We start from the raw sequence: 27,372 nt of genomic DNA, 5'->3' as shown, positions 1-27,372 counted from the left end.
GAAGGAATATTTAAAATATAACATACATTTCAAATATAATTTGAAACATAAAGTAAATTAATCTATCAAAAAGGAAATTTTCAGTATCTTAAGAAATCTGACTTGACCTTTCAACAGCACCCTAGTTGTAAATGACAACTTGTAAGTCTGTGTGTCAGCGTGCATTGGCGTCTTCTTAGTGAAGGAGCATGAGTGGCCTAGAAACAGCAAAAAATTTTTCCTGTTGATGGCAGTGGGATTTTTTCTCATACACGTTAGTAGAAACAGGATTAGAGGGACAATATTAAAAGCAAGAAATGAAGAATAATTTGATGTTAGCATTCAAAAAATGAGAGAGGGGGAAAAAAAGTTAAACCGTAAAAACATCAGCCCATACTTGAAGTTGCCACACTTAAATCTACTTAAACACCTATTTTGGAGATGTTGCATCCTTCTCAATGGGGTGGTTTCCAAATGGCCTGACCAATTTTACTGTAGACTTAGTGGCTACCAGCAGAGCTCTTGTAAAGGTTGATTGTTGAATCTGGTACTTTTCCCTTGTTTCTGGGATTTTTTTCATGTCATACCAATCAAGTTTGAAATGCGCTGAGAAAGAAATTCTTGAGCCAACCTTGGAATTTTTCAGCCTATTCCTGCATGTCACTTTCTGAAATAAATGGGAATGCTTTTTTCAAATTTATGATAGCTTATAACTTGTTGTCATTGCTATTCTAAGAATAATAATCAAGGATTGTTACATTGACTTGATTGTTTACATTTCCTTTTGACACTGCCAGTGATAAGCTAGAGGTAATAATACTAAGCATATTCTCCTGTCATCTTCTCAAAACTTGTTACAATTGAATAGAATATGACTGAGCATGGATTTTAAAGATAAAGGCATTTGTCAAACACTGTAACATCTTCATAAAGGTCTGCAATGGAGATCCCATTACAGAAGAACTTTGGAATGGGTAGCCCTTGGCTCTGGTAGTTGGGATTAGAGATGAGTGACTGTCATTTTTAAACAATATTAGATTTGCCAAAAGGCAAAAAATAAAAAGGAATCTGAGCACAATCTGGGATTGTGATACTGTGAGCAGATTTGATCATGGCATTAAAAAGAGTTGTGCTTTGTAAGGGGCTGGTAGCTCTGTTGCTCCCCGATACTGATGTAAGTCTATTCCCTGCATCCCAGTCAGTTGTGGAGTTAAGGATCCATGTTGTTTGAGGACCTTACAGCAAGGAGCTGTGGTGAAGTGACGGGGAATCATCTGCAGCAGCACCTGGGACGGCATCCCCCCTCGCTTCGTGACAGTGGGCAGTGCCCTTGCTCCTCTCCCTGAACCTCCCAAGCTGGCGTGAAGCCCATCTAATACATGCAGTAAGCCACAGAAAATGCCTTGGTAGCACGTGCTGACATGAATGGAACACACATGAGGATGGAGAAGGGGATCCTGTTACCCCCCCGTGCAGCTGCACAACCCTTTCAGCCAGTGGGGAACTAAATGTTAACCCTTTCAAAGCTCTCCTGGTGAGGAGGGAGAAGGCAGGAATGCATTTCTCACTTGGCTGAGGTTTGACTTCAGAAGGTCTATATAAGCAGAGAAGTGCCATGGGGAAACAAGAGTACAAGTGGCTCAGCAAATATTGTGGATGGCAGTGGCTGGCCTAGGGTGAGTGGATGCAAGGCTGGTTTCACTTTGCTGCAGTCAATAAACTGTTTGTGCTGTGCTTTCATACTCTGCGATGTCAGAAGTGCTTTGGGGTGAATTACAGCCTTCTGTTTACTCTGGGGCTGTCTATCATCCCTTGTGTAGCTGGAGACATGTTTCACTACAGGAAGCAATTTGCAGGACATTCTTCTGAAAAGAAGAAAAATCAGTTTGTATCAATGCATGACTTCCTTCTCTCTCTGGTTAACCCCCACCTCCCACATACCCACAAACGTATTCATGCATTGCCTCCTTAGCACTAGAAAGGGGATATTACATCTCTAGGTTATTTCCCAGTACTTTTATTTTTCAGCCCACTACAGGAAGGGTTCATAGAGTATATCCAGAAAGATGTTTTTGTTCCCCCACCTTGGGTTTCAGTCCCAAGACTGCCAATTAAATTATCCCATAAATCCTCCATTATAGGTAGTAAAACCTAATTTTAGATTTCCTGCCCACTCTAGTGTCCTGCCTGATTGCTACCAGTTGGACAGAGGCTCAACCTGTTAAGCAGACAATTGCAGTGAATTGACTGTTTCTTTCTGTGCCACATGTGGAGAACTTTTTAATATGTGATATTTGGTCATAATTCTCTCTGGCTATTTTCTACCTTTTAGTTGGTCAGACTTTTTTTTTTTTGAAGGCTGAAAAGGAGATATCTGTAATTTATTCTTTTGTAAAAAAATTTTGTGAGAGAAAGATTGTTACCCTGTGGATTAGGAGGAATATTAACATACCTGCCACCAGTAAAACACTAATAGTTGAAAATTCTTTTTTATGTAATTTCTGTTTAAAAGAAAAGCCCTCTATTTATAGAGCTAAGCTGAAAATATTTCAGGTCATCTGAGCATAAATGCATTATTTCCCTTCTTGTTCAAATGCAAATATATTATTTAGCTGCAACAGTACTAATTTTCTGGGGGGTAAATCCTGCTAACCGTATTCTCATGGAGAAGCATTTCTTTCACATACAGTCTCACTAGTGATTTCTGTTTTATCTTGAGTATCAACAACCCCTAGCTTGGTATGTTTTTTTTCATAAGCTTTACTGAGGACAGGTAATAAGTAAGGTAGTCAGAAAGAGTGGTTTTATCATGCAAAAAACATGTAAGTATCCATGCATCAGTACCCTGATCTTTATACAAAAGAATATTTGCGTTCAGCGTGGAGCACTTCTGTCACTGGGTTTTAAGCAGAATTCAAAAATCTGTCTGTGAGGAAAAGTGGAGCCTGAAATACTGTGAGAAGTCAACACCTTTCTTGGGCTCTGTGCTAGATTTGTTGTTGCTGTTAATCTGGTAAAATTCATTACTCACCCAAATCAGAGATTCGGATACTGTAGAGGTACTTGGGTATACCTTGCACCTCCACACAGCGCTGTCTTTCTGAATGTATTTCCTGCCTGAATGAATTGATAATGTTTTAACAGCTCTGTGTCAAATCAGGAAGGTATGTAGCAGTCAGCAAGGGACTTTTTGATCTCCAGAGTACGGTGACAGGAAGTTTAATTCAAGATATAGAGTGCATACAATCTTACGGGCATTGGCAAAGGGGAAAAATACTGCTAAGAGACATCACGTTGAAGGAGCAAATGCTGCTTCTGAGATGAATGTAACACATGTGCCAGACTGGGACTTTCCTCTGAGATCCAGCTTTGGTGATCCAGGTTTGGTGATCCGTCAAGTGGCTTGCATAAGCAGACTGCAGATGAACCTGTGGGTGACAACCATAGCATGTGCTGGTAGCACTCAGATGGTGGCATGAACTTGTCACTTAGGAAGCATCCATCCTTGCTGGTGGGCAAGCCCCCTTTGGCAGTGCTGTCCTATGTGGATTCTCTGATGTCTAATTAAGGCTGCTCCTTTTTAGCAGTCTCCTTGGTGGAGGCGCTAACAGTATTTCTCTGCTTTGCCCAGCTGTTTGCTTCCCTCACTCTTTATACAATATAGTATTTTCAAGTCTAGTTTGTTGTACTCTGAATTTCTAATTTAGGAGCAGCAAGAAATGAAGATCATTTGATACCAGTAACACTAGCAATTCTACATTGATTGATTGTACTGGGCACTTTCATACTTACCTCATCTAAAAATATTAGCTTTTTACATTAAGCTGAGAATTTTGCTGAATATCCAATATCTTGCATGAGAATGCTCTTAATTCTACGTATCCGGCTTCAGAATTTGAACTAGGCGTGTGTCAAGCCTGTGCTGTCTTGAATATGCTACTGTTACCAGAAAAAAAAAAGTCTCTCTGGTATGCTAAGAAGAGGGGACGTGCTGGGGTTTGCAATTTTAGCATTACAGATTCTTTATTATTAATAGATTAGTGGGGATTTTTTCCAAAGACTCCTATGAGTCACAAGAGCTCCTGTTACTAAATTTCATATACTCATTTATTTATACAACTATACATGAGGTCTTATGGTCTTTTCAGCCCAGAAAGAGCCAAGATACTGTAAGTGTAAATGCAGTATATTGAGTTCTGGAGATCATAAATATCTCCTGTAACATCTGATTTATCTTGAACTATGCACATTGAAAGAAGTGGCTCAAAATTAGGGAAGAAGGGGCATATGCTACTCCTTTGGACAACCTGTGTATTCTTACCTAGAATGAAACTTTGGCAGAGAGCTGTTAGAATTAAACTGTCACCACCAGGGCAGTTTTACTTTATGTACTGCAAGGTTATATGAGTTTTATAGTTTCATTTATTTTCCTGATTAACAGTCTAGTCCTGCTCTTGACAAAGTCTCCTGTTTTTTTTATTCCCGGGTCTTCCCCAAGATGAGCAGAAGGGATGAAGTCTCAGGCAGAGGGAAATGTGAGAACAGGAATTTCAAGGGAGGAAATTGTGTGTTCTTCATTCTCCGCCCCCCAACATAAATTTGTCTGGACTTTATGGCATCATTTTGTTTTCGTACCATACAGAAACTGTCCAGACAGATCTCAGCAATGCAAGACCTCAGTATACAAGGGAGCCAGCTACAGGCAATGCCATGTGGAGGCTCTTCCATGCTGGTAAATATCAAGTAAAGGGATGCCATCAGCACTTCTGAGTGTATCTGCTCCTACCAGCCCAACAGGCACCCTGGTAGCTCCAGAGGGTGGCCTGGTGGTCAAAGATGAAGATGTTTTCCTTTGACCTCCCAGCTGTCTGATGCATATTTCCCAGAGATTTGTCGCTAACATAATTAGCCTTCGCTAATTATCCTCCGCCATTGCCATCAGTAATGACTTTGGATGTCTCGTACTCCAAACAGCCAGAGAGAGCCTGGAAAACTGAGCAGCAGTGTAACCATTAAAAAGAAAGGGCTCAGAAGGAATGTCCAGTTTACTGATGTCGTTGAGAACTTACTGCTTTTTATATCAAGGTGGTAGCCAGAAGAACTGGAAGAAATGTGTAGCACGTATATGATGGTCTATGTTCTGTCAACCTTTCAGCTTCTTCAGGTTGTTTACTCTATGGGTAGGAAGCCTGCACGTTTAAAGGTGTGTGTGTCAGCCTGAGTTTGTGCACTTTGCTGCTGAATTATTTTATTTCATGATTTGTTCCATACCAAGTGCGAGGAAAATACAGCTGCATTCAAACACAAAATCGTGTAAAATTAGTGAGTAAATGTTATGTAGATCATAATAATGTAGGTTAGAATAATTTTTCTTTAATAAAGTGCAATTAAACTATTCACAGTAGTTAATGATTTTAGGCATTCCTTGTCTTCATTTGAATCTTACTTTTATTAGATGGGTGCTGAGCAGTTTTTGAAAATCTGGCCTATTTCTTGTCCTGACTGGACTGACAAAATCACTAGCCTACTTGGAAAACAGTTGCCTATACTTCTTACTGCCTTGGGAAGAAACAACATTCTGAGGAAATATTTGTACTAATGTTATCTTGTCTTTTCTTGCTATCTCACCACTACCGAAGTGGAACAACAGGCAGACATTGTTTTCTTGAAAACTAAAGGTGATTAGGGAATGCCCCAATCTCATTTCTTTAAACTATAATAAAGTAATGTGAGAATTAAGAGCATTCTGAAAAACTGAATGACAGTAAAGTGAATGTTTTCAGCAAAATAATACACTGTGTTTTCATTTTCCACAAGCAAATGAAGGTGATGCATCAAGATATCAAGATGATGGTGATAGATAGAGTAATATTATACCTAAAGGTGCAAAATGCAATGACAATATAAAAAATTCTGAAAAAAAAATTGCTTTGGGTTAAAATAATAAAACAACCTGAATACATGCCTGTCTGTAGGCAAATTTCAGGCAACTGCCATGCTCCCTTTCTGCGGCCTGCCATAACGTAAAAGCTATTTTCTGAGACAAGAGAGGATTCAAAGAGTCGTACTGGTCATAATAATCCCCTGGCATGCTGGATATATGCAACAGCATATGCTGTTGTTATTTTATTCTAAAGGATATAATAAAGAGGAGACTGGCACAAAGTGGGATATTGGTTATTCTCCTTTATCTTCTGACATGACTGCTGGCCAGTGGGTTATTCTACTTTTCCTTTGCCATTATCTCTTCTTCTTTCCTGTGGCAAGCAACATCTTTTAAGAAACCAATTGTGTCCTTACTTGCTTCTCCGTTCCTTCATACATGTTACGCTCTTTGCCTTTATTTGCCTTTCACCTCACGGCTGTGTTAAGAGACAGCCTGTATCTTGAGGGCGTTAGTTGAGCAGGGAGCCTGCCTAGGAAATTACTCCTAGAATGAGTTTTTCCAGTGATTACAGAAAATAACAGCTATGCACCATGGGTGCACTGTTTACCTGTTAATTTGTGTGAGTGCACACAGGAAGAGCATGCTGGCTGGGGAGGTATCACCTCTGTCACTTTCCAGCAAGCTCGTAACTGGTACCCAACGTGTTGGTTTAAATCTGCAGGCCTGAATAATTTGAGATTCAGTTACCAGAAGTATCACATTTTTCCATGTGAAAAGGGCAGAGGGAGCATTTATAGGGACAGGAAATTCTCTGTAAGGAGCTCTTGTTCCTAAACCCAAATTATTATTTTTAAATCCCTTTCATTTGTTTCGCAGACTTTCATAACATTGGGTGAGTGTCCACAATTGTGTTTTAAAACATTTAGGATAATACTTTTTTCTTCTCTACACTTCATTAGCACTGTTGTGGAGCCGGCTGTTGGAAGTGTTGTCCCCGAGCTCTTCCTATTTCATCCCTAAATGTCTACAAATTTGATTCCCTTACTGGTCCATGGAAATGCGTTTTCCAGGGCTCTCTGAACACACAGACCTCAGTTCAAATCCCTGTTGTGGTTTAAGTAGAGCGTGGATGTAAAATGGGATCTCTCCTGTTTGGGTCTCCTCATTACAGCATTAAAGGGTGCTGTCAAATTGGTCTCCCTCCATCTTCGCTGTAGGAGTGAGTCCATTTTTAAGTAAAACATCTAGTCATAGAATGAAAAAGACTGTAGCCCCGTGACTGAAACACGTGGAAAGTAGGGCGCATCCATGCTAGTCTTGGCTACAGCAAATGTCTAATCCTTTGTATAAAACGTAACATTGCCAGAATGAGCAGTTAAAAGCCACCAAGCCACAGGGGCAGGGGAGAGGAGCCGTGGCTTTTCTTAGTTGCTGCAGTATCTGTTGGAGGCACAACTGTTCTGGAAACTTGGTTCAAGTCTTCTAATAGTTAGGGGTAGCTGAAAGCTGCATTTTTTTTTCACTGAAAAAAGTTTTGTGAAGTCATCATCTTTAAATTAATAAAAAAAGAAGTGTCTTGGTTGGAATGCTTCCTACCAAGAAATAAAAATATCAGCAGTATTCCCGTGACCAATACCACATTGTCTTCTTCTCTGCTCTGCAGGGTTTCAGCATGCTCTGCTCATGGCCCCATCTTGCTTGATTTTTATTTCAGTGGATGGGAATATGCTTGTATTTTTAGGTAAATATCTTTCATTGGGTTTTCCTGTCTCAGAGCCAGTTCTTCTTGGACTCTACAGGAGTGATCACACAGCTTGCAATGGAAGATGTGCTGTATATCCCCATGTAAAGGGGTTTAAGCTAAGTCAATGGAAACTAAGTTGCAGAACAATTGCAGCTCCCAAGATGCTTTTATATTGAGTCGAGTGCTGATTTCCAGCCCCAGCATGAGTAACAGAAGGCATCAATTAAATCCATTTTACTTGTTTAGATGCAAGTTCATGTGCAGACCCTTCCTCTAGTTAATAGCTAGACAAAAGTATGACTGAGACAAAAAAGTATACTTTGTAGTTAGACATTAAATATTTATCTCCTTAAGTGGCACTTCTTGATTTCTTTATATTCTGTGGCAAAAATTCCATGGGGAAAAAAAATAAAATTCTAGATTAGGGAGAGAAGCTGCCCAAATGTAGTTACGAAGATGCTTGATCCAAGCAGAGGATTTGGTTGCTGTTTAAAAATTCTTTTTCCCTCCCATATAGTAACTCTGATCCTGGCAGAGACGTGGAGTTTTGTTGCAGATGGTTGTTACACATACTGAAAGGACTGTACACTTACAATACGCTCCGTAAACTATTAAATGCTGTAAAAGCCTGGCTGGCTTTATAGTTTGCATCCTGCCTTTAGAGTTCCCTCTGAAGTCTGTCAGAGGGATGTAATTCCCCTCTAATTGAAGCTATTCCCCTTTTCCAAATGTGAAACTGACCTAATTGAATGACTAATTGTTTCGCGAATATAAAGTAGACCTAATTGTTCCTTACCCCTTGACTGCAGTGCCCTGCTTACTCCCAGCTAAGCAGAACCCCTGGGAAGGGTGTTTTGTCTCCATTAAACTCCATCAGGACTATGATCTGTAGCCAGTGGAAAAGGGAAGATATGTGGAGCATGTTATTTTTCCATTGATGGTGAAAATGGTCTCCTTGAGATGGTAGTATGTGGGTCCCCCGCTGCACAGAGACCTCAGAAGTGGGATGAAGATTTTCAAATTGTTGCACTTAATGTGCGCTTCTGAAAACGCCAGCTCTTGTCCCCTCCTGCCTTTCTGCAAGGAGAGGAGAAAAAGGATGTTGGGGCCAGTTACTTGAGGCAAGATGGAATTAATGTTACAGGATCTGTGATGTTGTGACATTGTCTGGGGGAAATTCTGAGTCATTTTGAAGTCATCTGGCACTTAAAAACCAGTTCATTACAGCTAGTTAATGTGTACTATGGACTTAGGAAATACATACAACTGCTGTGTACCATAAAGGAATAATAACATCATGCCCATTACTAATACCATCCTACTTAACTTTCCCCGCCACGCGCATCCTTCTAAAGCAGTGGAATTTCATTTCCTTTCTTTGCTTTCCTCATTTTGGTGTATTGACCAACCTCAGAGTGCTGTCTTCTCTGCTTCTGATTGCTGTATTAGTGTGGGTCAGATCTGATCCCCACTGTTAAGCGTGGGAGCTGAGCAGGATCTGGGCCTTCAATCTTTGTAGTTCATATCTGAGACCGAGTCAATTAGCTATTCAAGGGGTTCCCCTACAAGATATGAGCTGCTCGAAGATGAAGCACACAGATAATATACAACCAGTCCTGCAAACACTCTAGAAGTAAACTTGCGAGTTGCTGTGTTTAAAATTACAGCATACTGCAACTGCAAGCATCAAAGACAGCGGAAGTGACAATGCTGATTTGTTTCTTTTTTGCCTCAACTATATTTCATTAGCAGGTTGCGCAAAGATGAGTCAAAACTTGGATAGTGATTTACTTTTTAAATTCTACTGAAAAAGTAGAGTCATTGCTGTTATAGATCTGGTATTTGACATTTATACACACCTGGCACATAAAAAAGTGGAAGAAATTTGATCTACATTTAAAGGAAATATTTTGCATCACGCAGTTAAATTCTTTGAACTTGCAGCTTGCTTTTTTTTTCTGTTCTTTTAGGAGTACATTTGTTTAAGGAAATGCAAGACTGATGTTACATTAAACATAAATCTTAATCTAAAGGGTAACATGTCTAAAAAAGGCCTTTAATACTGACGTATATGACTTCTTCTAATGGTTAATTATTTTAGGGAATGGAAAATGAACTTTCAGAGCTGCACCAAGGCTTTGAATACTTTCTAAAGCTATGATCGTACATTAGTTGTGACATGTCAAACCGGTGGTTTGAAGAACTGATGAGGCCACAACAGCCACATGCCTTTTCTTTTTACTTCACTAGTGGATGGCAAAAAGGTGTTTCAACATGTAGTCCATATGGGATACCTACAATGCCTATTTGGCCCTCAGAAATGAAATATATCCTGACTTCCTATATCAAGGGTTCATATGCTCTTGAAATAATGCCTTCACTTGCGAAACTACACAGAGCTACAGATGCACCCACAGAGACGGACACTAAATCTCTTTTTCAGTTGAACTGAATTGCATTAGTACTTGACTGTTGTAGCAAGCCAATGTAGCATTGAGCAAGAGATCAAAAGCATGAATGGAAAAGGTCCAAAATTTGCAGAATAGACAAAAAATATTATTGCGGCCTTTGTCTACATAATAGGAAGGTGTGAAAAAGACAGAGCTATACTCTTCTCAGAGGTGTGCAGGAAAAGTCAAAGGGATTACAGTTTAAGTTGCATTGGTGGAAACTGTGACTAGAAACAAGAAAAAAAAATGCCATAAGGGTGGCCACACAGTGGAACAGGTGGCCAGAGCAGTAGTGTAATTCTGGCCTGGGAAATATTCAACATTTGACTGGGTGAGGTCCTGAGCAGCCTGCTGTCATTGATCCTGCTTTGGGCAGAGGCCAGACCAAATGACTCCACAGGTCCTATCCAACCGCAGTTGTTCTGCAGTTCTTCTGCCCCAGAGGTCATGTATGTTCCACACAGAGGTGTTGCAGGGCGGATGTGGTAGAGTCAGGAGACATTGCTAAATGCGTACAGCATCTTCTCCTAGCATGAAGTGGGATTTCTTTGTGTGCTCTAGCAGGTGGAGACAGACTTGCTGCTGTTTCATAACTTACGCATTTGTAGTATCTTATGGGGAGTTTCCAGCAGTAAGGAGTAGAAAGAGTTTCTTGAGGGGCAAATGAAGAAGATACAAGTAGAGGTAAAAGTTGGCCTACACTGTAAGTAAATTAATGTCAAACAGAAAGCAGTTTACAAGGTGACAGTTCAACACCACAGTTGTATAAAAATTATTTTAAACTTGGACTCTACCATCAGATTTTGATCCATTGTAAAATGTAAAAATTGTTTTATTGTCTGTATCATAATTTTTTTAGCAGGAGAACTTGAGATGGGATCTGTTGCTTTGGAGGGAGAGAACAAAGGAAAAAATTGGGTTATAAAATATTGGAAGACAAAAATATTGGAAAACAAAATACTGTTTTCTTGAGAGCTAAACAATTTCAGGTTACATCTGTTGTGACAAGGGATCCTAATATATGGCTGAACCAAAAGAAGGGGTGGCCGGCCAGCCTGGGGTGCAGGCAATGTGTGTTAAATTCCTGTGAGAAAATTCCATTGCGAAGGCACCAGCCCTCAAATACCATCCAGAACGTATGGCTTTCATAGGGGAAAGGCATTATTTGGGCTTCCCTTGCTGAAGAGACAATCTGAATTATTCCTGTCTCTCCAATTGCCATGTATTTCTACCGATTCTTGGAATGAGCTATTTTCTGCAGCAGCATTCTCTGTTAGAGCAGTTGCTGCCTCCTTCCAGGCACAAACCCCTTCAGAAGTGGGTGAAACGCATGTGTATGCCCATATAGTGGTTTGAGTCTGGTCCTGCATGGCTGAAATTTGTGATAGTTTTGCTGTTCAGTTTAACATAAATGGCATTGGGTCCTGTGCTAGTTATGTGCCTTTGTGAACCATTATGATGGAAGGCATGGCAATAAATGTAGTAAGATAATAAACTTTGGCTGTATTTCTATAGCAATGTCTAAGCCCATCTGTATGCCGTATGTCAATAAAAACAATTAATTACAGAATGACTAAATATAAAGGGCCTCACTGCTTAAGCAAACCCTCCTGCATCCCATTCCCAAACTTCCTATTACATCTAAGGAGAGTCTGGACTGTAAGCCGTATTTCTTCCATTAAGTCCTGATTTTGAATGGAAGCAAGAAGATAGGTGCAGCCTTATTCTTGCAAAGGCCTATTGCAAAGGTCTTTATACATTGAAACTAGTCCCATTTGCTTTGGGGGAATGACTTCCAAAGTACAGAGGTGGTTGCATCTGTAAGTCTTTGCCAAACTGGGGCCTTTCAGGTTTCTGCTAGAAAAGCACACAGGGTGAGCAAAACCTGCCTTAACCCTGTAATCGTTTTTCTTCTCCAGCTGTAAGTAAAATGCATCCTAATTGTATTTTGTATAGTATTTCTTTTTCAGTTGCCCCCATGCGCTGCTTTTGCTGCACTTTTTGCCTGCTGTGAAATCAAACTCAGTCAGCTGAAGGCATTCCTCTTCCCTCTGTTTTTCATTAGTGCATGAGGTGGAATACAAACATTTTCCTTGCAATATATGGAGAAATAAACATACTAAGAGTTTTCAGTTGAGCTTCACAAGTGTCTTTTCTATGTGAAATTTGTTTCTTCACATGTCTAAGTCAAACTTGCATCTTTGCTTAGCACAGGTTCAGTAACGTGCTGTAAATTTTATGTTACAGTTTTACACTCACTATTAGAAAATACATTTAGATCCACAAAATGTTATTTTTCTAAACACTTGACTTTAGACTTTGCAGCTTCACAAGTGACAAGGCTGTGTTTCATCTACCAAACTACTGCAAAATCCATGTGCTGAAAAAATGAGCCTAAAATTATATATTCAGTCAGTATTAGCTATTTATAGACATTCTTCAAATGCATTTGAAATAAAAATGAAAACAAAGCTGCAAAGGTCACAAATCAAAGCATTACTGAAGATGACTTATATCCTTCCAAGCTATTTTCTTGCTAATGATATGTCATATTTCTATTTTTATAATGCATTAACATTTTTTATTGATAAAGCAAGATTCAAGTTGCAATTGAAGTGCCAGTCTTCCTGATATGTACTTTTGAAGCACTTTTTCCAGTCAACACTTAATGGAAGTAACTTTTTATTTCTTAAATACCTCATGTTTGTACAGCTGTTCTGATTTTATTTATTTTTTTTTTTTTTACTTTCCAACATCTGAAGTGGAAGTGCCACAAGTAAAAAGAGAAATTCAACCAATAGAAAAAAAGGATTTTATGCCAAGGACATACAAAAGGAATAAAAAACATTTAGTAAAAAAAAGGAAAAATAGTCTGAAGAGCTTCAAAGACTGCTTAGTTTTGTTCTTTAGTCAAACAACCATTTCCACTGGAAGCTGCCTTAGTTTACTAATACACTGAAGGAGGATTACCGCATGTATTTACACTTTTTGTTCTTAAGAATACTTTTAGAAAAAAATGGTGTTGCCAGTCACATTGGTTGGGTTAATGTTGTCCCCTATGAAGATCCTTTGCCATTCTTAGGGTAGAGTTGTAGAACAACAGAAATCCTGCAGGGAATTGTGAAGGGTCATCCATGCTTCTCCATTGCCTTCTTTATTGTGTTTTGCTTATCCCTTCACGGAGCACTTATCCATTCCTTCTGCTGTTGACATCCCATAAGTGGACCCCCCACCCCTCCTTTACTGATGCTGTTAGGGGGCACTCCTGTATGGCTATAGAAGGGAAACGGGCACCACAAATATATTTGAAAACAAAGCTGTGCTGGAGAAACATGCTTCAGATACCTCAGTTGACTCTTCGGTCAAGTGGTGTTTCACTTTCAGTGAGCATCCACGACTGGGTCAGGCCTCCTGCTGGAAAGTTTTCACATATGGACCATTTTTTCACACTCTGTGGAACACCTTAGGTCCACAAACATAATTGCATGGATGTGCCCAAATCTCTGTGAGCATTTTCTCTGCAATAGGGATTGTTAGTATACCTCAGTGAGTGGCAATGGGATGTTGTTTACGTTGACACAGTCTGCCCTTGATTTAACTTGCTTCAGAAGAGTTCTTATCGAGTCCAGTTTAGGGCTTGAGACAATCTTTGCACTCCCTCCAGGCCCAGCACTTCCCAGGGGAACCTCTCAGGGGAGGTGCGTCTATGGCTCCCACCCATGAAGGGGGCAGCTGAGCAAATTCGACACAGGGAGTCCTGCTGTGAGGTGCCACAGCAAAAGAAATTGGTTGGTTGGTCGTGAGTGGGGTGTACAGATAGTGGCTGGGCAACTACAGCAGTTTCTTCCCACCAGCGCTCTGTGACATCTTCAGGGGCCTCATTCAGTGGAGCAGTCTCGCGAGTGAGCTCCCCAGGACATGTAGCCCCTTTTCCTCTTTGCCCCATCCTGGACCAACAAGAGTGAGTCCGTACGCACAGGAAAAACCAAGAAAATTATATTGCTCATTAAACCAATAATTTTTCCTTAGTAGAACAAGAAGCATCCCCCAGAAACCTAGGAGGAGAAAAAGGAGGACAACTTTCCAGTGCAGATTACTGAAACATTTGTTGCATCCCCAAAGCGAGCGCTAGCATGCAACAGATTTGGTGCCAGTACATTCTGTTCCTGAACAGCATATACGTTTCTTGAATATGACAACCGAGGAAATTTATTGAAAGCAGAGAAAATGTTAACTATTTTTTATTTCTTGCTCGTATATTTCTAAGCTAAGTGACATTACACTTTAGTTCTCCCATAAATCTAATTTGAGATTCTTCAGATTTTAGATATTGCTTTTAACTGTAACCATTCAGGGCTTTTCTAGGTTTGGCAGAACTGTTGGACAATGTGCAGTAAATAATGTACTAGTCTAATGTGCTCAGTAATTACTGAAAGTGCGTGATGTATGTAATTTCTAATTATGCAAATTTAATCAAGTAGTTATCCTTGAAAAGTCTATGAGGCGTTCACACAATTATTTATGACTCTTTGAAGATACTCCTCTTTTTCTGCTTATTACATATATGCTATCAGTTTGAACTAGATGCTTAAATGTGGTTGAAAATATGAATGCGTCACCCAAATGGTGCAAAACTTACACTGATTCTTGCCTAGCACTTTCCTTGGGCTTATTAGAAAGAGATCTCTTGTAAACAAAATTAAAAATAGAGGCATAGGTATCTGACAGCTAGAGGGCAGCTAGAGCACTTAGTCTAATCTCCTGTATGTCCTCTGTCCTCCAGCTTCAGACAGCTACCTCTGGCCTGGAAAATTCAGGTACTGGAACTGAGTGCAGAATGCCAGCGTTGGCTAATCCACAGATCTTTCTCAAACAAATGGCCTTAAAGTCCAGGACGCACTAGCCAAGGCAGGAATGAAGGAGCTGATAACACACACCGTGGGAGGTTGATATGTAATTTGTTATTATTGAATTGGGTCTCGTTTCACTTTGTAAGACACTTTCATTTGCTTTTATCTTTCAAAAAGAGATGTTAGTTTTTCTTATCTTGTGACTTCAGCCTCAAAATAATTTGTTATTAATCCTTTTGATAACAGTGAGTGTATCTTTCCATAGATGTAATTTTAAGAGAAGCATTGGTTAAAATGTTTGAAACAGGCTTGGGCTTTCACAGTAAAATGAATGCAAATTAGAAACTACTATTTGTCAGTATATGTCTCTCCTGATGTCATACCACTTTTGTACAATACACTGCTTTTCTTTGGAAAGTCATATTTCTGTAGAGCACTGAGTTCCGTAATTATAATATGCAGACAAAAATGACGTGGTGGTTACTGTGTGGCTGCGTGTCTTTCTTTTGTGGAGCTGACTGGTGGACACCTTCAGCTAAGCAATGGAGTTGAGCTGAGTTTGAAGAGTTAAACACAGAAATCTGACAGGGCAGCTCTAGCATGAAACAGAAAGGCAGCAAAGTGCACCAAGTAGGAATTTGACTTGATCCGGGAACTTTACTGGTGACCTCTGTGGTTTTCCACTTGGAGAGCACAAAGTCTTGAATTCATTCGTTACTCTCCGCTTGGTATCCTGTGCATGTGCATAAGTATCCTGTAACAGGATAAGCATCAGGGAGTAATCATTATCAAACACTCCTGCGTGGTATTAAGATAGACAGTCAGAATGTTGAGCTATGGAAAGTGGTTGGTGTAGTTAAATGTGTCAGACGTGACTCAAAAGTCTCCTTCCTTTCCGAAGATATTACTTCATTCATGCTAACCACATTTGTAAGTGGCCTGGACTGAAGAGATAGTGTTTGGGGAATTCCGAACTCTTTTATATGCAGTTGGGAGTTTCAGGAATAGCTGCTCTGCATTCCACGTTGATATATAATCCTCATTATGGCTTTGAATAAGAACATGGTAATTCGCCAAAAAAATAAATAAAACAAGTTATTGGTCAGAGGCGTACTATATAGGGAGTACTAATAAAAACAAATATTTTTGGCTGTAGTCTAAAGTTCCTACTGTAAATGAGCTAATTTAGGTCTGTATCCTCCCCTGAGATCATGGGCTGGAACGTGAGATAAGCAGTAGCTGCACAGATACATTTGGGTGGTAATGTAGAAATGTGCCTTCTGCACCGGCTCCAGGTTCAAAGGGAAAGAGAGGGGGAACATTTGCCGTCTTTTTCCTATTGGAGGATTGACCCCTCCAAGAAGGGGAGCACTCCTCATTTAACTCCTCGTACTACCAATTCATGTTATAGCTCCTTGGAAATATATGCAGATCCGCTCTGTATCCCAGAGGAAAATCCATCTTCCATCTTCAGTTTCAATGAGCTCCAGGAGAGACAAACATAGACATTTTTTTACAATGTGGGTGGTGGAACGCTGGAACAGGTTGCCCAGAGAGGTGGTGGATGCCCCCTCCCTGAAAACATTCAAGGCCAGGTTGGATGGGGCTCTGAGCAACCTGATCTGGTTGGAGATCCTTGCAGGGGGATTGGACTAGGTGACCTTTAAAGGTGCCTTCCAACCCAAACTGTTCTATGATTCTATGGACAGCATAGACACGTCTTCAGATTGATGCATCCATTTGGCCCCACAGACGTTAAGGACCTGGGGTATTGCTATTAGTACAGAGCTAACTGTAAACTCTGGCCATCTGTGCTTTCACGAACAGGTGGTGACACATGGCTTATTCTTCAGTTACTGACTTGCTTACAGTAATACTCAAGTTGTGGTTTCATGGTCAACCTAAGCCACGCCAAGCCCCCATCTGCTGCAGATAGGGGCAGGTCTTACCTGCCCACGGGCTCTGGGGGCAGCACAACTCACTGCATGGGAGAACCGGTGTTGCCAAAGGGGAGTCCCACCAGAAAGGGACCATCAGATCAGCACTCTGATCTGGTTGACAGAAATCGTGTTAACATTGCGTGAGGAAGAGAACTTACCAGTGTGAGCCAAACCCTCAGGAGGCTTATCAGGAGGAGGGTTGGGTGGGTAAGTTTTCTTTACTTACAGGGGAAAAAAAGGAAAATAAAAAAAAAAAAGAAAGATATTTAGCACTCTTTTTTTTTTTTAGTAACATCTTTAGCTGTTTCTTGAAAGTAAAAAATCTTAAAGTTTTTAGCTGCCAGAATTGAAACCCATCAAGCAAAGAGCTCTGCACAGCTTTTGTTTTTCCTAATGATATTTTTTTAAACAAATAATACCATATTATTAAAAAAAAACACCTATCAAAGATATGTAATTGGAAAATTATCAATGAGTTATTCTTCTATTTAAATTGCTCCCAAAGAACTTACCATTTATTTTACATGCTCTTAAGTACCTAAGAGAAGTGTACTACATTCACAGGTTAGGAACCTCTCCTAGCATGGATCTATTCATCCTAATTTGCTGCTGTAACAGTCAGTGCCCCTCAGCATTGATTCACTCCTGCAGCTAAGCACATCAGACAGTGCACAACACATCCATTGTGTTCTGTCCTGCAAAGAAAGGATGAGTACCAAAAGTTTTTACTGAGAATAGAAAGTCATAGAAATGTTGATTGACACATCTTTTCCTATTTTGGTTTTCTTGTCCTTTACTGTTGTTTTATTCAAGGTATGCACCTGCAATCATGAAGTCTTTCCCTAACAGCAAATACGCCCTGACTGCAGATGAATTGCCTTGGCAGCAGCATTTCTTGAGCATAGCAAGATCTTTCCTCAGGGTTTTATTGTTGAGGCTGTTAAAATGCAGAAGAAGAAAAAAAAAAACCCAAACCAACAAACTGAAGTGGTTATACCCAACCACAAGCTAAACACAAAAGCTTTAAGCACGTGTCATGCAGCTCTGCTGTGTAATAGCTTAGTGTCAATACTGGTCCTGGGTGGGAAGAGTTGTATTTCACAGTCTGCTCGTCGGAGCCCTGTTTTACAAATGCTGAATTATAAACATTCCTGTGACTTCAGTTCTGGGCCTTTCTTCACTAGGTACTGCTGGGTTTTGCTCTTTGAGCTGTTCCCCCCCCCCCCCCCCCCCCCCCGCCAGAAACACAGGTCTGTAGTGCAAGGTCCCCTCCAACCCTAATGGTCCTGTGATTCTGTGATCTGCCTTGGCCCCCAGGAGGGCTCCCCTGAGGTTTTTGGCAAACCTTGGGAGCAGGCAGGAGCCGAGTCCGGCTCCTCACCTGGCTCTGGAGTACCTTCTTCTAAACCTGGAAGCGTCAGAGAAGGTGTGGGGGGCCCATAAGTTTGCAGTACCATGCTGTGCAGGAAGCTTATTGTTCTGTTTCTTAACTTCAGCAGTTTTGAAATTGCATGCTTGTAGCAATCTTCTGCTCCTCAGTTTTGCACATATCGGCTAAGATGGAGTGGGTGAATTTCTGGCCTGCTTCAGATGGTGGCAAAAGTCCAGATTATTTCAGTGAATGAGGATTTCACCTCTTCTCTTTTAGTCCTGCTAAAGGGCTTAATTTAAAGAACTTAATAACTTAATTTAGTAACTTAATTTCAACAAAGCCCTATGATATGAATAAAGCAGCAGCAGCACTAGGGGCATGATGGCACACTGATTTTCAGTTAGTGGTCCTTGCAGTTCTTCAGATTTGTAAAGGAGTTCTAAACTGCAGCAAGCCTGAATTTGGCTTAAATTTGCTATACAAGGGCTCCCACCACAACTGGAATGATTTTAGCTGTCCACAAATCACAGAAAGGCTGAAAACTGTATGAAGGGCATTCATCTGCCAAAGAAGGGAAGCTCTAAGTTACAGCAGCAGGAGCTTACACTGTTTCTACACACCACTGAGAGCAGGTTTATTGTTCCTCTGCCTTTTGAATCATCCCAGCCTTTCTTTTTTTTACACACTATCTCGTCAGTCCTGTTAGGACCCAGATGCACAGAAAAAGATTTCCTGAAAAAAAACAGTCCAGAAATGTGTAGAGCTGCACAACTCAAAAGCTCTCCAACAGCTGAAAAACATCAGTTCTCATAAAATATCTGACAAGCAGAGTTGCATGACAGTGTGAGGGGGTCTGAAAGCCCTGCTGGCACTCACTGAGGATAGTCTGCATAACTGTTCAGGGATTCACCTCCTGTGAGTAACAGTAAACATCCCGAAGTTATGCTGGGAGAAATTCGGTGCAATGCCACTCTGTATTATTCATCGTACGGGAGCATGCGTCTGTGTCTCTGTGTGCGTGCTAATTTCCAGTGTAGTGTGCCTTTTGTAGCTTTTCATGCTGTCTGACATTCCCATATTTGTAAAGTGCAGGCTCTTGCCGCCTTAGCAGCAGTGATACAGGGCTCTTTGGACAGAGACGCTGTCCTGCAGGCAGAGCTTGGGCACCGCTCTCTCCCGCGCAGCCTGTGCTGGGGTAACTGTTTAATAGCATCCTTGCTTTCACTGCACCGGGAATCTGGCCCAGCAATTCTGGCACCTCATTTGTCGTTGATTAAGCAGCCCTTCATTAGCTGGTATTGGATACGCGCTGTGGCTGAATTTTGAGTATTATTCCCTTTGCAGATAAGCAATTTGGGCCACATTCATCCCCAGCAGAACAGCAGCGTGGACCATGTTTCTTTATTTGCTGCAGCCAAGCTCTGCACTGCGTGGGCGTCGCTTTGCCGGGAGTTTGGCCATGACTCTTCTTCCGTCGGTTTTGCTGACTGCCCGGTCGTGCTCTCCTCACAGCGCTTTAGTGCAGGGTGTTGGAGACATTGGGAGGAACCTGCTGTGGTTTTTAGGTGAGCATAGCATGACAAATTATGGAAAATGGATCTATGTTCCTGTCTGCAAGGTAACATGAGTGTGAAAATGTAAGAGAGAGGGGTGCATACTGCCCCCCATTCAGAGGGGACATTCAGCCTTTCAGTAGTTTGGCAGTATATGTGTACATTAAAAAGTCTAATCCTTTTGATAGGACTATAAAAAGGAAAAACAATGTAATCACATCTGGCGAACTCTAGAGCTATACATAATTCTGCAACCCTTTGATGTATTTACATAACTCCAAAAATGTGGGTTGCATTCAGGCGTGCACAGAAAGACAACAGACTTGATAGCTTATCTGTCTCCTCTTGTGTAGGGTAGCACAGGCATGCTCAGGTCTGGCTGGTTTCGTACAACAATATGGTTTTACCTTGATATTTTAATCTGTCCTGAGCATCAGAGGGGTATTAGTGTGTCCCGCCTCATGAGCAATATTGCTGCTTTTCACTACTGCTGTTGTTATTCTACGATGCTTTGGATGCGTCAGGAGGATGGAAACCAGTACCAAAAGCCAGATCCCATCGTGAGTATTCCGTGCTGTCCACATCCTGATGCCAGCTATCCTCTTCTCCGAGGGCATGGGTAGGGTTTTGTGAGCCTGGTCTATTGTCCCAGCAGTCTCCTGCCTGTCATAGAATCATAGAATGGTTTGGGTTGGAAGGGACCTTTAAAGGCCATCCAGTCCAACCCCCCCTGTAAGGAGCACGGACATCTCCAACCAGATCAGGTTGCTCAGAGCCTGGTCCAATCTGGTCTGAAACGTCTCCAGGGATGGGGCATCTACTACGTCTCTGGGCAACCTCTTTCAGTGTTCCTGTGTCCCCTGGTGCCTTCTCTCCCAGGGCCCTTGGGGCATGTTCAGTATGTGCTACATGCCCAATATATGACTAAAATACAGCTTCTTTTCATTTGGAGGGTGCGCGTTGGTTGTGGAGTGGGATTGCGTGTACACTCCAGCTCTGCTGAGGAGCCATTGCTTCCCTGTCTGTGCTGGGCTGCGGCCCCATGGCAGCTCTGTAGCTCTGGTTGGGCAACCAGATGTGCACAGTCCTGCTTGGTTACACTGACCTGGTGAACAATTATTTGTTCCGTGAGGCGGGAAGGCTTCCCATTCAGAGACAGGGCCTTTTTCCATTTCGATTGTCTGGTGGGCTTGCGCCTGGCCACGTGCCAGCAGGAGCTGCGGGGTCTGTCCCCTGGGTGCTGCCGGGGCTGCTGCTGTCTCTCCGCTTTCTGACCCCCTGTGAGGTGGGGTGCCAGGGGGACCTGTACCTCTAAAGCAGGATGAATGAAAGCTAGTCGTGACTCAGGTTGCCGGGAACTATAAGAAAACCTGCTCTGTGGCTACGAATATATCCTTCCAGGGTTAAACCCTCAATCAGGAAGGCACTTAGGCAAGTGCTTAACTTTCAATTTCTGTTGCGATTTCCTTGTTTTGGTTTCCTGAAAAGGGATGTCTCCCTATACGGGTGTTGTTTTGGCTCTCACATTAGAGTCATACTAGCCAGGGGATGCAGGGCAAAATCTACAGCCACGTGCAGACCCTGTGACAGACTGTCAAGCACAAACATGACCAGCATGAAATTTGGGGTGGGGGTGGAGGAGGTTCTGGCAATAAATACCATCTGGTTCAGCAAGTTAGTACCAGATGTCTGGAAGCTTCCAATTCCAGCCAGTAAAGGTGGAGCTGAAATAATTAAAATTATATTTCTGTTTGGAAAAAAAGCAAGGAAAGCTGTCACAGCTTTTTTTTAACAATGATTTCCAGAAGTGAAAAGACAAAAGTCGTGCCTTTTGCAAACTAGGACATGTCCCACTTTGGAGTAGCTGTAAATTAATATCCAGGTGGGAAAGAAGAACACACTGCTAAATGTTGAGTTTAAAGCAGAATTCCCCTTTAGGATCACGTAAAAGTACAGGGAAAAGTCAAATGGCCAGAACAGTTGCATATGGATCTTTCCAACTCATGTTGGCTAACATTTGCTTGTCTTTGAGTCCCGTACCATGTGGTGTAGAGTTGGCAACTGGTTTGCAAATGTTCTCTGTCATCTTCTCTTCTATAAAGAATCTGTTTTCTTGGGGAAAAGATGTGATATGAATGGAGCTGGCATAGTTCAAACAACTTCTCTTAAAATCCAATAGCTTCAAGCAAGTCTGAGCTCTGAAAGAAAAGTCTTGTTTCCCACCCCAGAGCGACACGGGGCATTTCTGGAATGGAGTCCACACCTCTGAGCTCAACACGTGCTTCCTAAGCGCAAAATCCTGCCTTTGTCGGGCAAACCACCCAGGCGGCGAGAGCTCAGGAGAGGTAGAAATGCCTGCACCCGTCAGGCCTTTCCAGCTCGGCAGCCCTCTGAGCCGTAGCAGGCTTGGTGAGCTGGGAGTCCTGCCTGCTCTGTCTCCACCATAAAACAAGGTGGCACGCTGTTGGTCTGGGGCAGGGAACAGGCTCCAGGATAGGGGACAAGCAGCATTTGTGGGGGACAGAGAGGGGTGGGCGTACCCAGCTCTGTAATAAGCATCAGAGCCCCTTCTCTTTCTCTAGGTGGTGTAGGAAGTTGCTTCCCAAAATGTATCTGACCCCACCTCTCTTCTGAAACCTTGGTTAACCAAGTAAAATACACGGGTAGGGATGAGAGACACCGTGCATACTTGCATGCTGAGCAAAGATATTAGAGACACAGAAATAAACATTGATGCGACATAAGTCCCCTCTTTCCTGGGTAGGCATCTTTGCTGGGGGTGAGGTACCATTATGGCAACACAGTGAGGAACGTATGCAAACTGTGAAAACATGAGCTAACACTGGGTTAAAAATATTTTTCTGTTCAGTTTAAATAAAACCTAGTAGTTTCCAGATTCTATGTATGATGTTATGAAAGCTTAAAATATGAATCCCATAAATCCAATTAATAACATGGCGGGCGTGGATTTACTGGGGAAGGGAGGAAGGGAACTGAAGGGCATGTCAGTGCTGTTAGTGTCTCTATATGACTTAAATCTGAACAACATCACTGTTGAAAGTTTGCTTTTACCAAAACAAGTGACTCTCGCTTTGAAGATACTTAGGTTCTGTGGAAAGCAAAATGTTCACTTAAAACCGTGACATTGCTATCCCATTTGATCATCCACAGGTAGCTGAGGAAAGTGTACAAAATTGGAATTTGCCTTGTTTTGGGGTTTCTCTAACGGTCCATTGAATTAAGTACCTCGTTTTCATTGATTTGAAGAGGGACAAAGCTGGCTCCTTTAAGTCATAAGGGGGAAATGTACCAAGATCTAAATGGTAGCACCAATGGTGATAACTTTAGTTGCAATGTGTGGTACCACAGTTTATAAATGGTTCCCTTACGTCATAAGGACTGCTTGTGGGGCAAGCTGCAACTCAGTGTTGGTCAGCCTGTCAGTATTTCTCCTGAGTAAATAGGTAAAAGCTATCAGCAATTTGATTGGCAAGTTTGTGTAGATGTGAGAACAGATAATGAAATAAAAAAGCCAGGGCCAAGGAAGAAGATTTTTTTCTTTTTCTGATAGTGCCTTGCTGCTTTAAAAGATGAAAGAAGTTCAAGGTCATGGGCAAAAGGAAACTTCTTGCATGAAAAATGGGAATTTCCAAGTTTTTAGGGAGAATGGAGAAAAAAACCAGTTTATGTTAAATGACATTCACATTCCTACATTTTTCCACATTTTCTAGTTTCCTGACTTATTGATCCCAATATATTAGTGGTTATTGATGTTCTTGTTACTAAACAGTACTTTACATTATTTACATTATATATTGTTATTATTTTAGATTGTTTTAATGGTCCCCCACTCCCTGCACATGCAGACAAATGCACCCCACCTGCCCCAGCCCCTCTGTACTTTATTACCGGACATGGATAAGAGATCCCAGAAGATCCATGCTCTGAAGTGCTGTTAATTGACCAGCTGGACCAGATTTGCAGCTCTTGTAAACGGGCACAACTTCAGTGAAATGATACTTATTTATATCAGCTCCAGACCTGTCCAAATCCTGCTATGCGTTTCTAAATTGGGAAGAAGGGATTGTGGAAATCCCTGATATCTTGGGTGAATAATGGGACTCTGCAGGGCAGAGCATATCCCAGAGTTCTTATTTTGGGAAAACAGTCCATTACAGATAAAGATCAATTTTCCATGAGAATTTCAGGACCAACTGTTTTCTACTGTATGAAATATATCCTAAACAGACTGTACAGAAACAGAAATGTCTTAGAGCTTCAACCGTACTGGTTCTGAAGGAGATCTGGGGAAGCAAAGATGCTTACCAGTCTATAAAAAGATAAGATATTTCTATTGAAAATAAATTTTTAAAATATAATCATATGACCTTTGTTTCTTTGGTTATGCAGCTGCCTTGGGATCTGAGCTCCTGGTAAACACATTGGCCTGTTAAAGGACATGATTCAGACTGTCCCAGATCCAGCAGCTCACATCAAGGTTAGTTTCCTGTTTATTGTGAGTCCTCAGATGTCTTAAGAGTGATAAAATTAAAGAATATGTCTACATACTTCACATTTTCTTGCATGTTTATAAATTGTGCTACTGTACAACACTGGCTCTTTTATTCCTTGATATTTTTATGCTATTGTCTGAGTCAGTCCTGCTGACACCTGTACTGATGTGCTCTGAAGTATGTAGATATTTTGAGAGTAACTTTTTCTAAGACTAAAACTCCTTGATTATCCTTTGATATTTGGTATGCTTGATAAAAAACACCTACTTCGAAAAAAAATGATTTAATATGTCCTCAGTTCTGCCCCAGGAAAGCCAATGGCAAACATTAAGTTCAAATGGAGAAGGGAAATGAGCATAATGCGAAAATTCAAAGCCAAAGAAACATCCCGTTGAAAAGATTCAGTGCATAGTTTTGCGTAAGTCATAGGAGTGTAGACATTGAACTGTGCTATTGCCTTAAAACAACATTGTTTTGCTACATTTCACAAGCTGCTGTACTGTTTTTACTTTCTTAAGTATTTTTTTTTATTACTATTCTTACTTCTTAAGTAATTCTTAAGTACTTTCTTCTTATTACTATTACTATTGTTACTGAGTATTTCTTACCCTTCTTCACAGGAGACTGGGAACCTGCTAGACTTAGCAGGCATAGCTGATGATGAGTTGCTATGAACAAGACATTTTGAGGCATTGCGTATAAACTGCAGCATCTGAGCCTCACAAACTGACTGGTCTGGGGGATACTCTATTTCTGCCTCATTATTTCGTCATCTAGAGGTTTTGTTTGGAAATGGTTTCCTGACTGCTTCTAGAAAAAAACAGTAATTCTCTTTCACAAAATAAAAAGACACTCATAAAGCAGTGTCTTAGGTAGGAAAAGCCTGCTAATCCTTACATAGAAATATGGTGAAATTGCATACTTGTCATTCGTGTGAATTATGCTGTCTGAAAATACTGCTGGTGTAATACAGTTGCTGTAATCAAAGAAATAGATCAGCCATGCTAAGTAGGCTGTAAGTGAAAAGTTTTCTTTTATTCTGACTGTCTTTGTGTCTTTCTGTCTTTCTGTCTTTCCTTGAAATTACATTTCCTACAACTTCTTTCATGGAGTTTCTTCTCAGTTGACTGCTATCTACCAGTCAGCAGCTCTCTATAGAAAAGCCTCATTTTCCAAGTTATTTTTAACTGAATAAAAATGAAATATTATTTTAAACAACTCACTTTTCCCATTAAAACGCAGTGAATGAAAGAAGCTCTCTATATAGCTCCTTACAGCGTTTTTGGATTGTGTTTAGATACTACTGGCAGTAGTATGAGAGCTTGTCCCTTCCCTCTCTGTAAGTTTTCCAAAAGCCAGCACTTTCACAGTCTTCTGGTCCTCAGTTGTTTTTATGAAAAGAGCAGAAAAACACCCCCACTCTAAGCAGTCTTGCCTCAACGTGTCTCGTCACCTGGATTTCAACCAGTAAGATTTCAAAAATTTTAAAGGGATTTAGTACCTCTTCATGCTGTTGAAGTGTCTGCAACGCCAGAAATAACATTAAGAACTCAGTTGTGTGCTTTCTGCTGAAACTGGTGTCTGAAGCAGGTTTTTTTAACCATGAGAGTTGGAGTTTGAGAGGACAGGGCTGAGTACGCATGCAACTCATTACAGCAATTAAAAGAGAGTTGCATAAAAATCTCTGTAATTATGTGTTCAAGGGAACCTGTAAGAGCCTGTTTTCAGAAAAACAGCAAGCAAAAGTTGCTGTTACATTGAAAAAGGCAATTACTATAATACTGTGTTTGGGATAGGAAAGCTAGCCAACTAGACATCAAATCCTTCACATTTCTGTTTATGTCATTAGGGTCTGCTTTGGCCTAAACACATTCTTCAGAAAGCTGCCAAGGATGCTCTGTTCATTTAGACTCTAAAAGTGGACGTAACTACATTCTTAAAAATAAGCTATGAGCAAGTATTGCGCATGGGATGTGGGAAAGGCTATTTGGTGTGCTGGTCTTTTGTATCTCTCATTGCTGGGGTGAGGTAGAAGGGACAAATTGGGTGCATTACAGTCATCCTTGGTATGGTTTTGTTTAACTGTACGCTGTAAGGTTGGTCACATGGTATTATTTCTTTTATTTTCTTGAGTAAGCAGACATAGCCTCCTTTATGCACATTTAGAGCTGTAACTTTGAAGGTCACTTTCTAGGAAGTGGCTGAATTATTGAGATTTGAAGATTTAAGTTTTCTGCCTGAACATGTGCAGAAAATTAACGTGAAAGATAAATGAATATGGCAATACGAATATTCAGAGACATCTTTTTTGCAGAAAGGGTGATTTCATTTGCATTATGTGAGTTTTGATATGTGCTATTTTTAAATCTGCCTTTACCAGGAGAAAATGTGACTGATCTTGCAGGTCTTGTGCTCCATTCCTGAATGAGAAATGGTAAGAGCCAGATTCTAGTGCCCAAGCAGATCCTGTCCAATTTTTTGAATGTTTTGAAAGTCTTAATGTGTGTGTCCTCATTTTGTTTGGGCAGCTTCATTCCATAGCTACTAAAGATTAAGCTTTACATTTTTCAGCTTGAATGAAGCATCCATAATTGATACGGTGAATCTGTTCCTGTTGCTCCTGAACGCCTAGTTTCACCTGAGTCACAGCCTTGTGTTTTGCCCAAGCGTAAAGAAAATAAACATTTGATGTGGACAGGAAAAGGATGTATACATTTGGACCTTTAGTTCCAGTTTGGTAAAATATGGAGAATTTTGGCCCTGATCTTTGAGCAGTTCCACGCATGTTAGTGCCTGTGAGAGGGCTGGAATAAGTAAGGCTACTCACATCAATAAAGTTGAGTGTATGCTGAGTGGTTTGTGGTATCCACACCCTAGTTTAATAAGGTTTGCTATTACTAAAGGCTTTAAATAATGCCATTTGTTCGGACTAGTGGCAAACTGTTAAGAAAATAAGTGTTTATTTGACTTAAAGCAAGAAAAATTATTTCTTGCTATCCAGTATCCCTAATTAGAATGAATAAATTATTTTTGGGCAGTCATTTAAGCAGTTTTTGATGGTTGAAAGAGCTTGGGTACAAGGC

General features: G+C 41.0%; 1 protein-coding gene across 4 annotated transcripts in view; it reads left to right on the top strand.

The window, feature by feature from the left end:
* ERG (ETS transcription factor ERG) overlaps positions 1–27,372 on the top strand; it is a 145,066-nt gene that overhangs the window by 13,137 nt on the left and 104,557 nt on the right. For all 4 annotated transcript variants that reach the window (XM_086765470.1, XM_086765425.1, XM_086765434.1 and 1 more), the window contains exon 2: positions 24,186–24,273. In XM_086765470.1, coding sequence (XP_086621596.1) covers positions 24,235–24,273 — 39 coding nt within the window. In that variant the 5' untranslated portion in view covers positions 24,186–24,234. The remainder of the gene's footprint in view (positions 1–24,185; positions 24,274–27,372) is intronic.

Source organism: Chlamydotis macqueenii, chromosome 1, assembly GCF_036417535.1.
Source record: "Chlamydotis macqueenii isolate bChlMac1 chromosome 1, bChlMac1.mat, whole genome shotgun sequence".
In the NCBI taxonomy this organism is placed as follows: Eukaryota; Metazoa; Chordata; class Aves; order Otidiformes; family Otididae; genus Chlamydotis; species Chlamydotis macqueenii.
The sequence above is the reverse complement of the archived record's forward strand: the minus strand, read 5'-3'. Positions and strand labels throughout refer to the sequence as shown.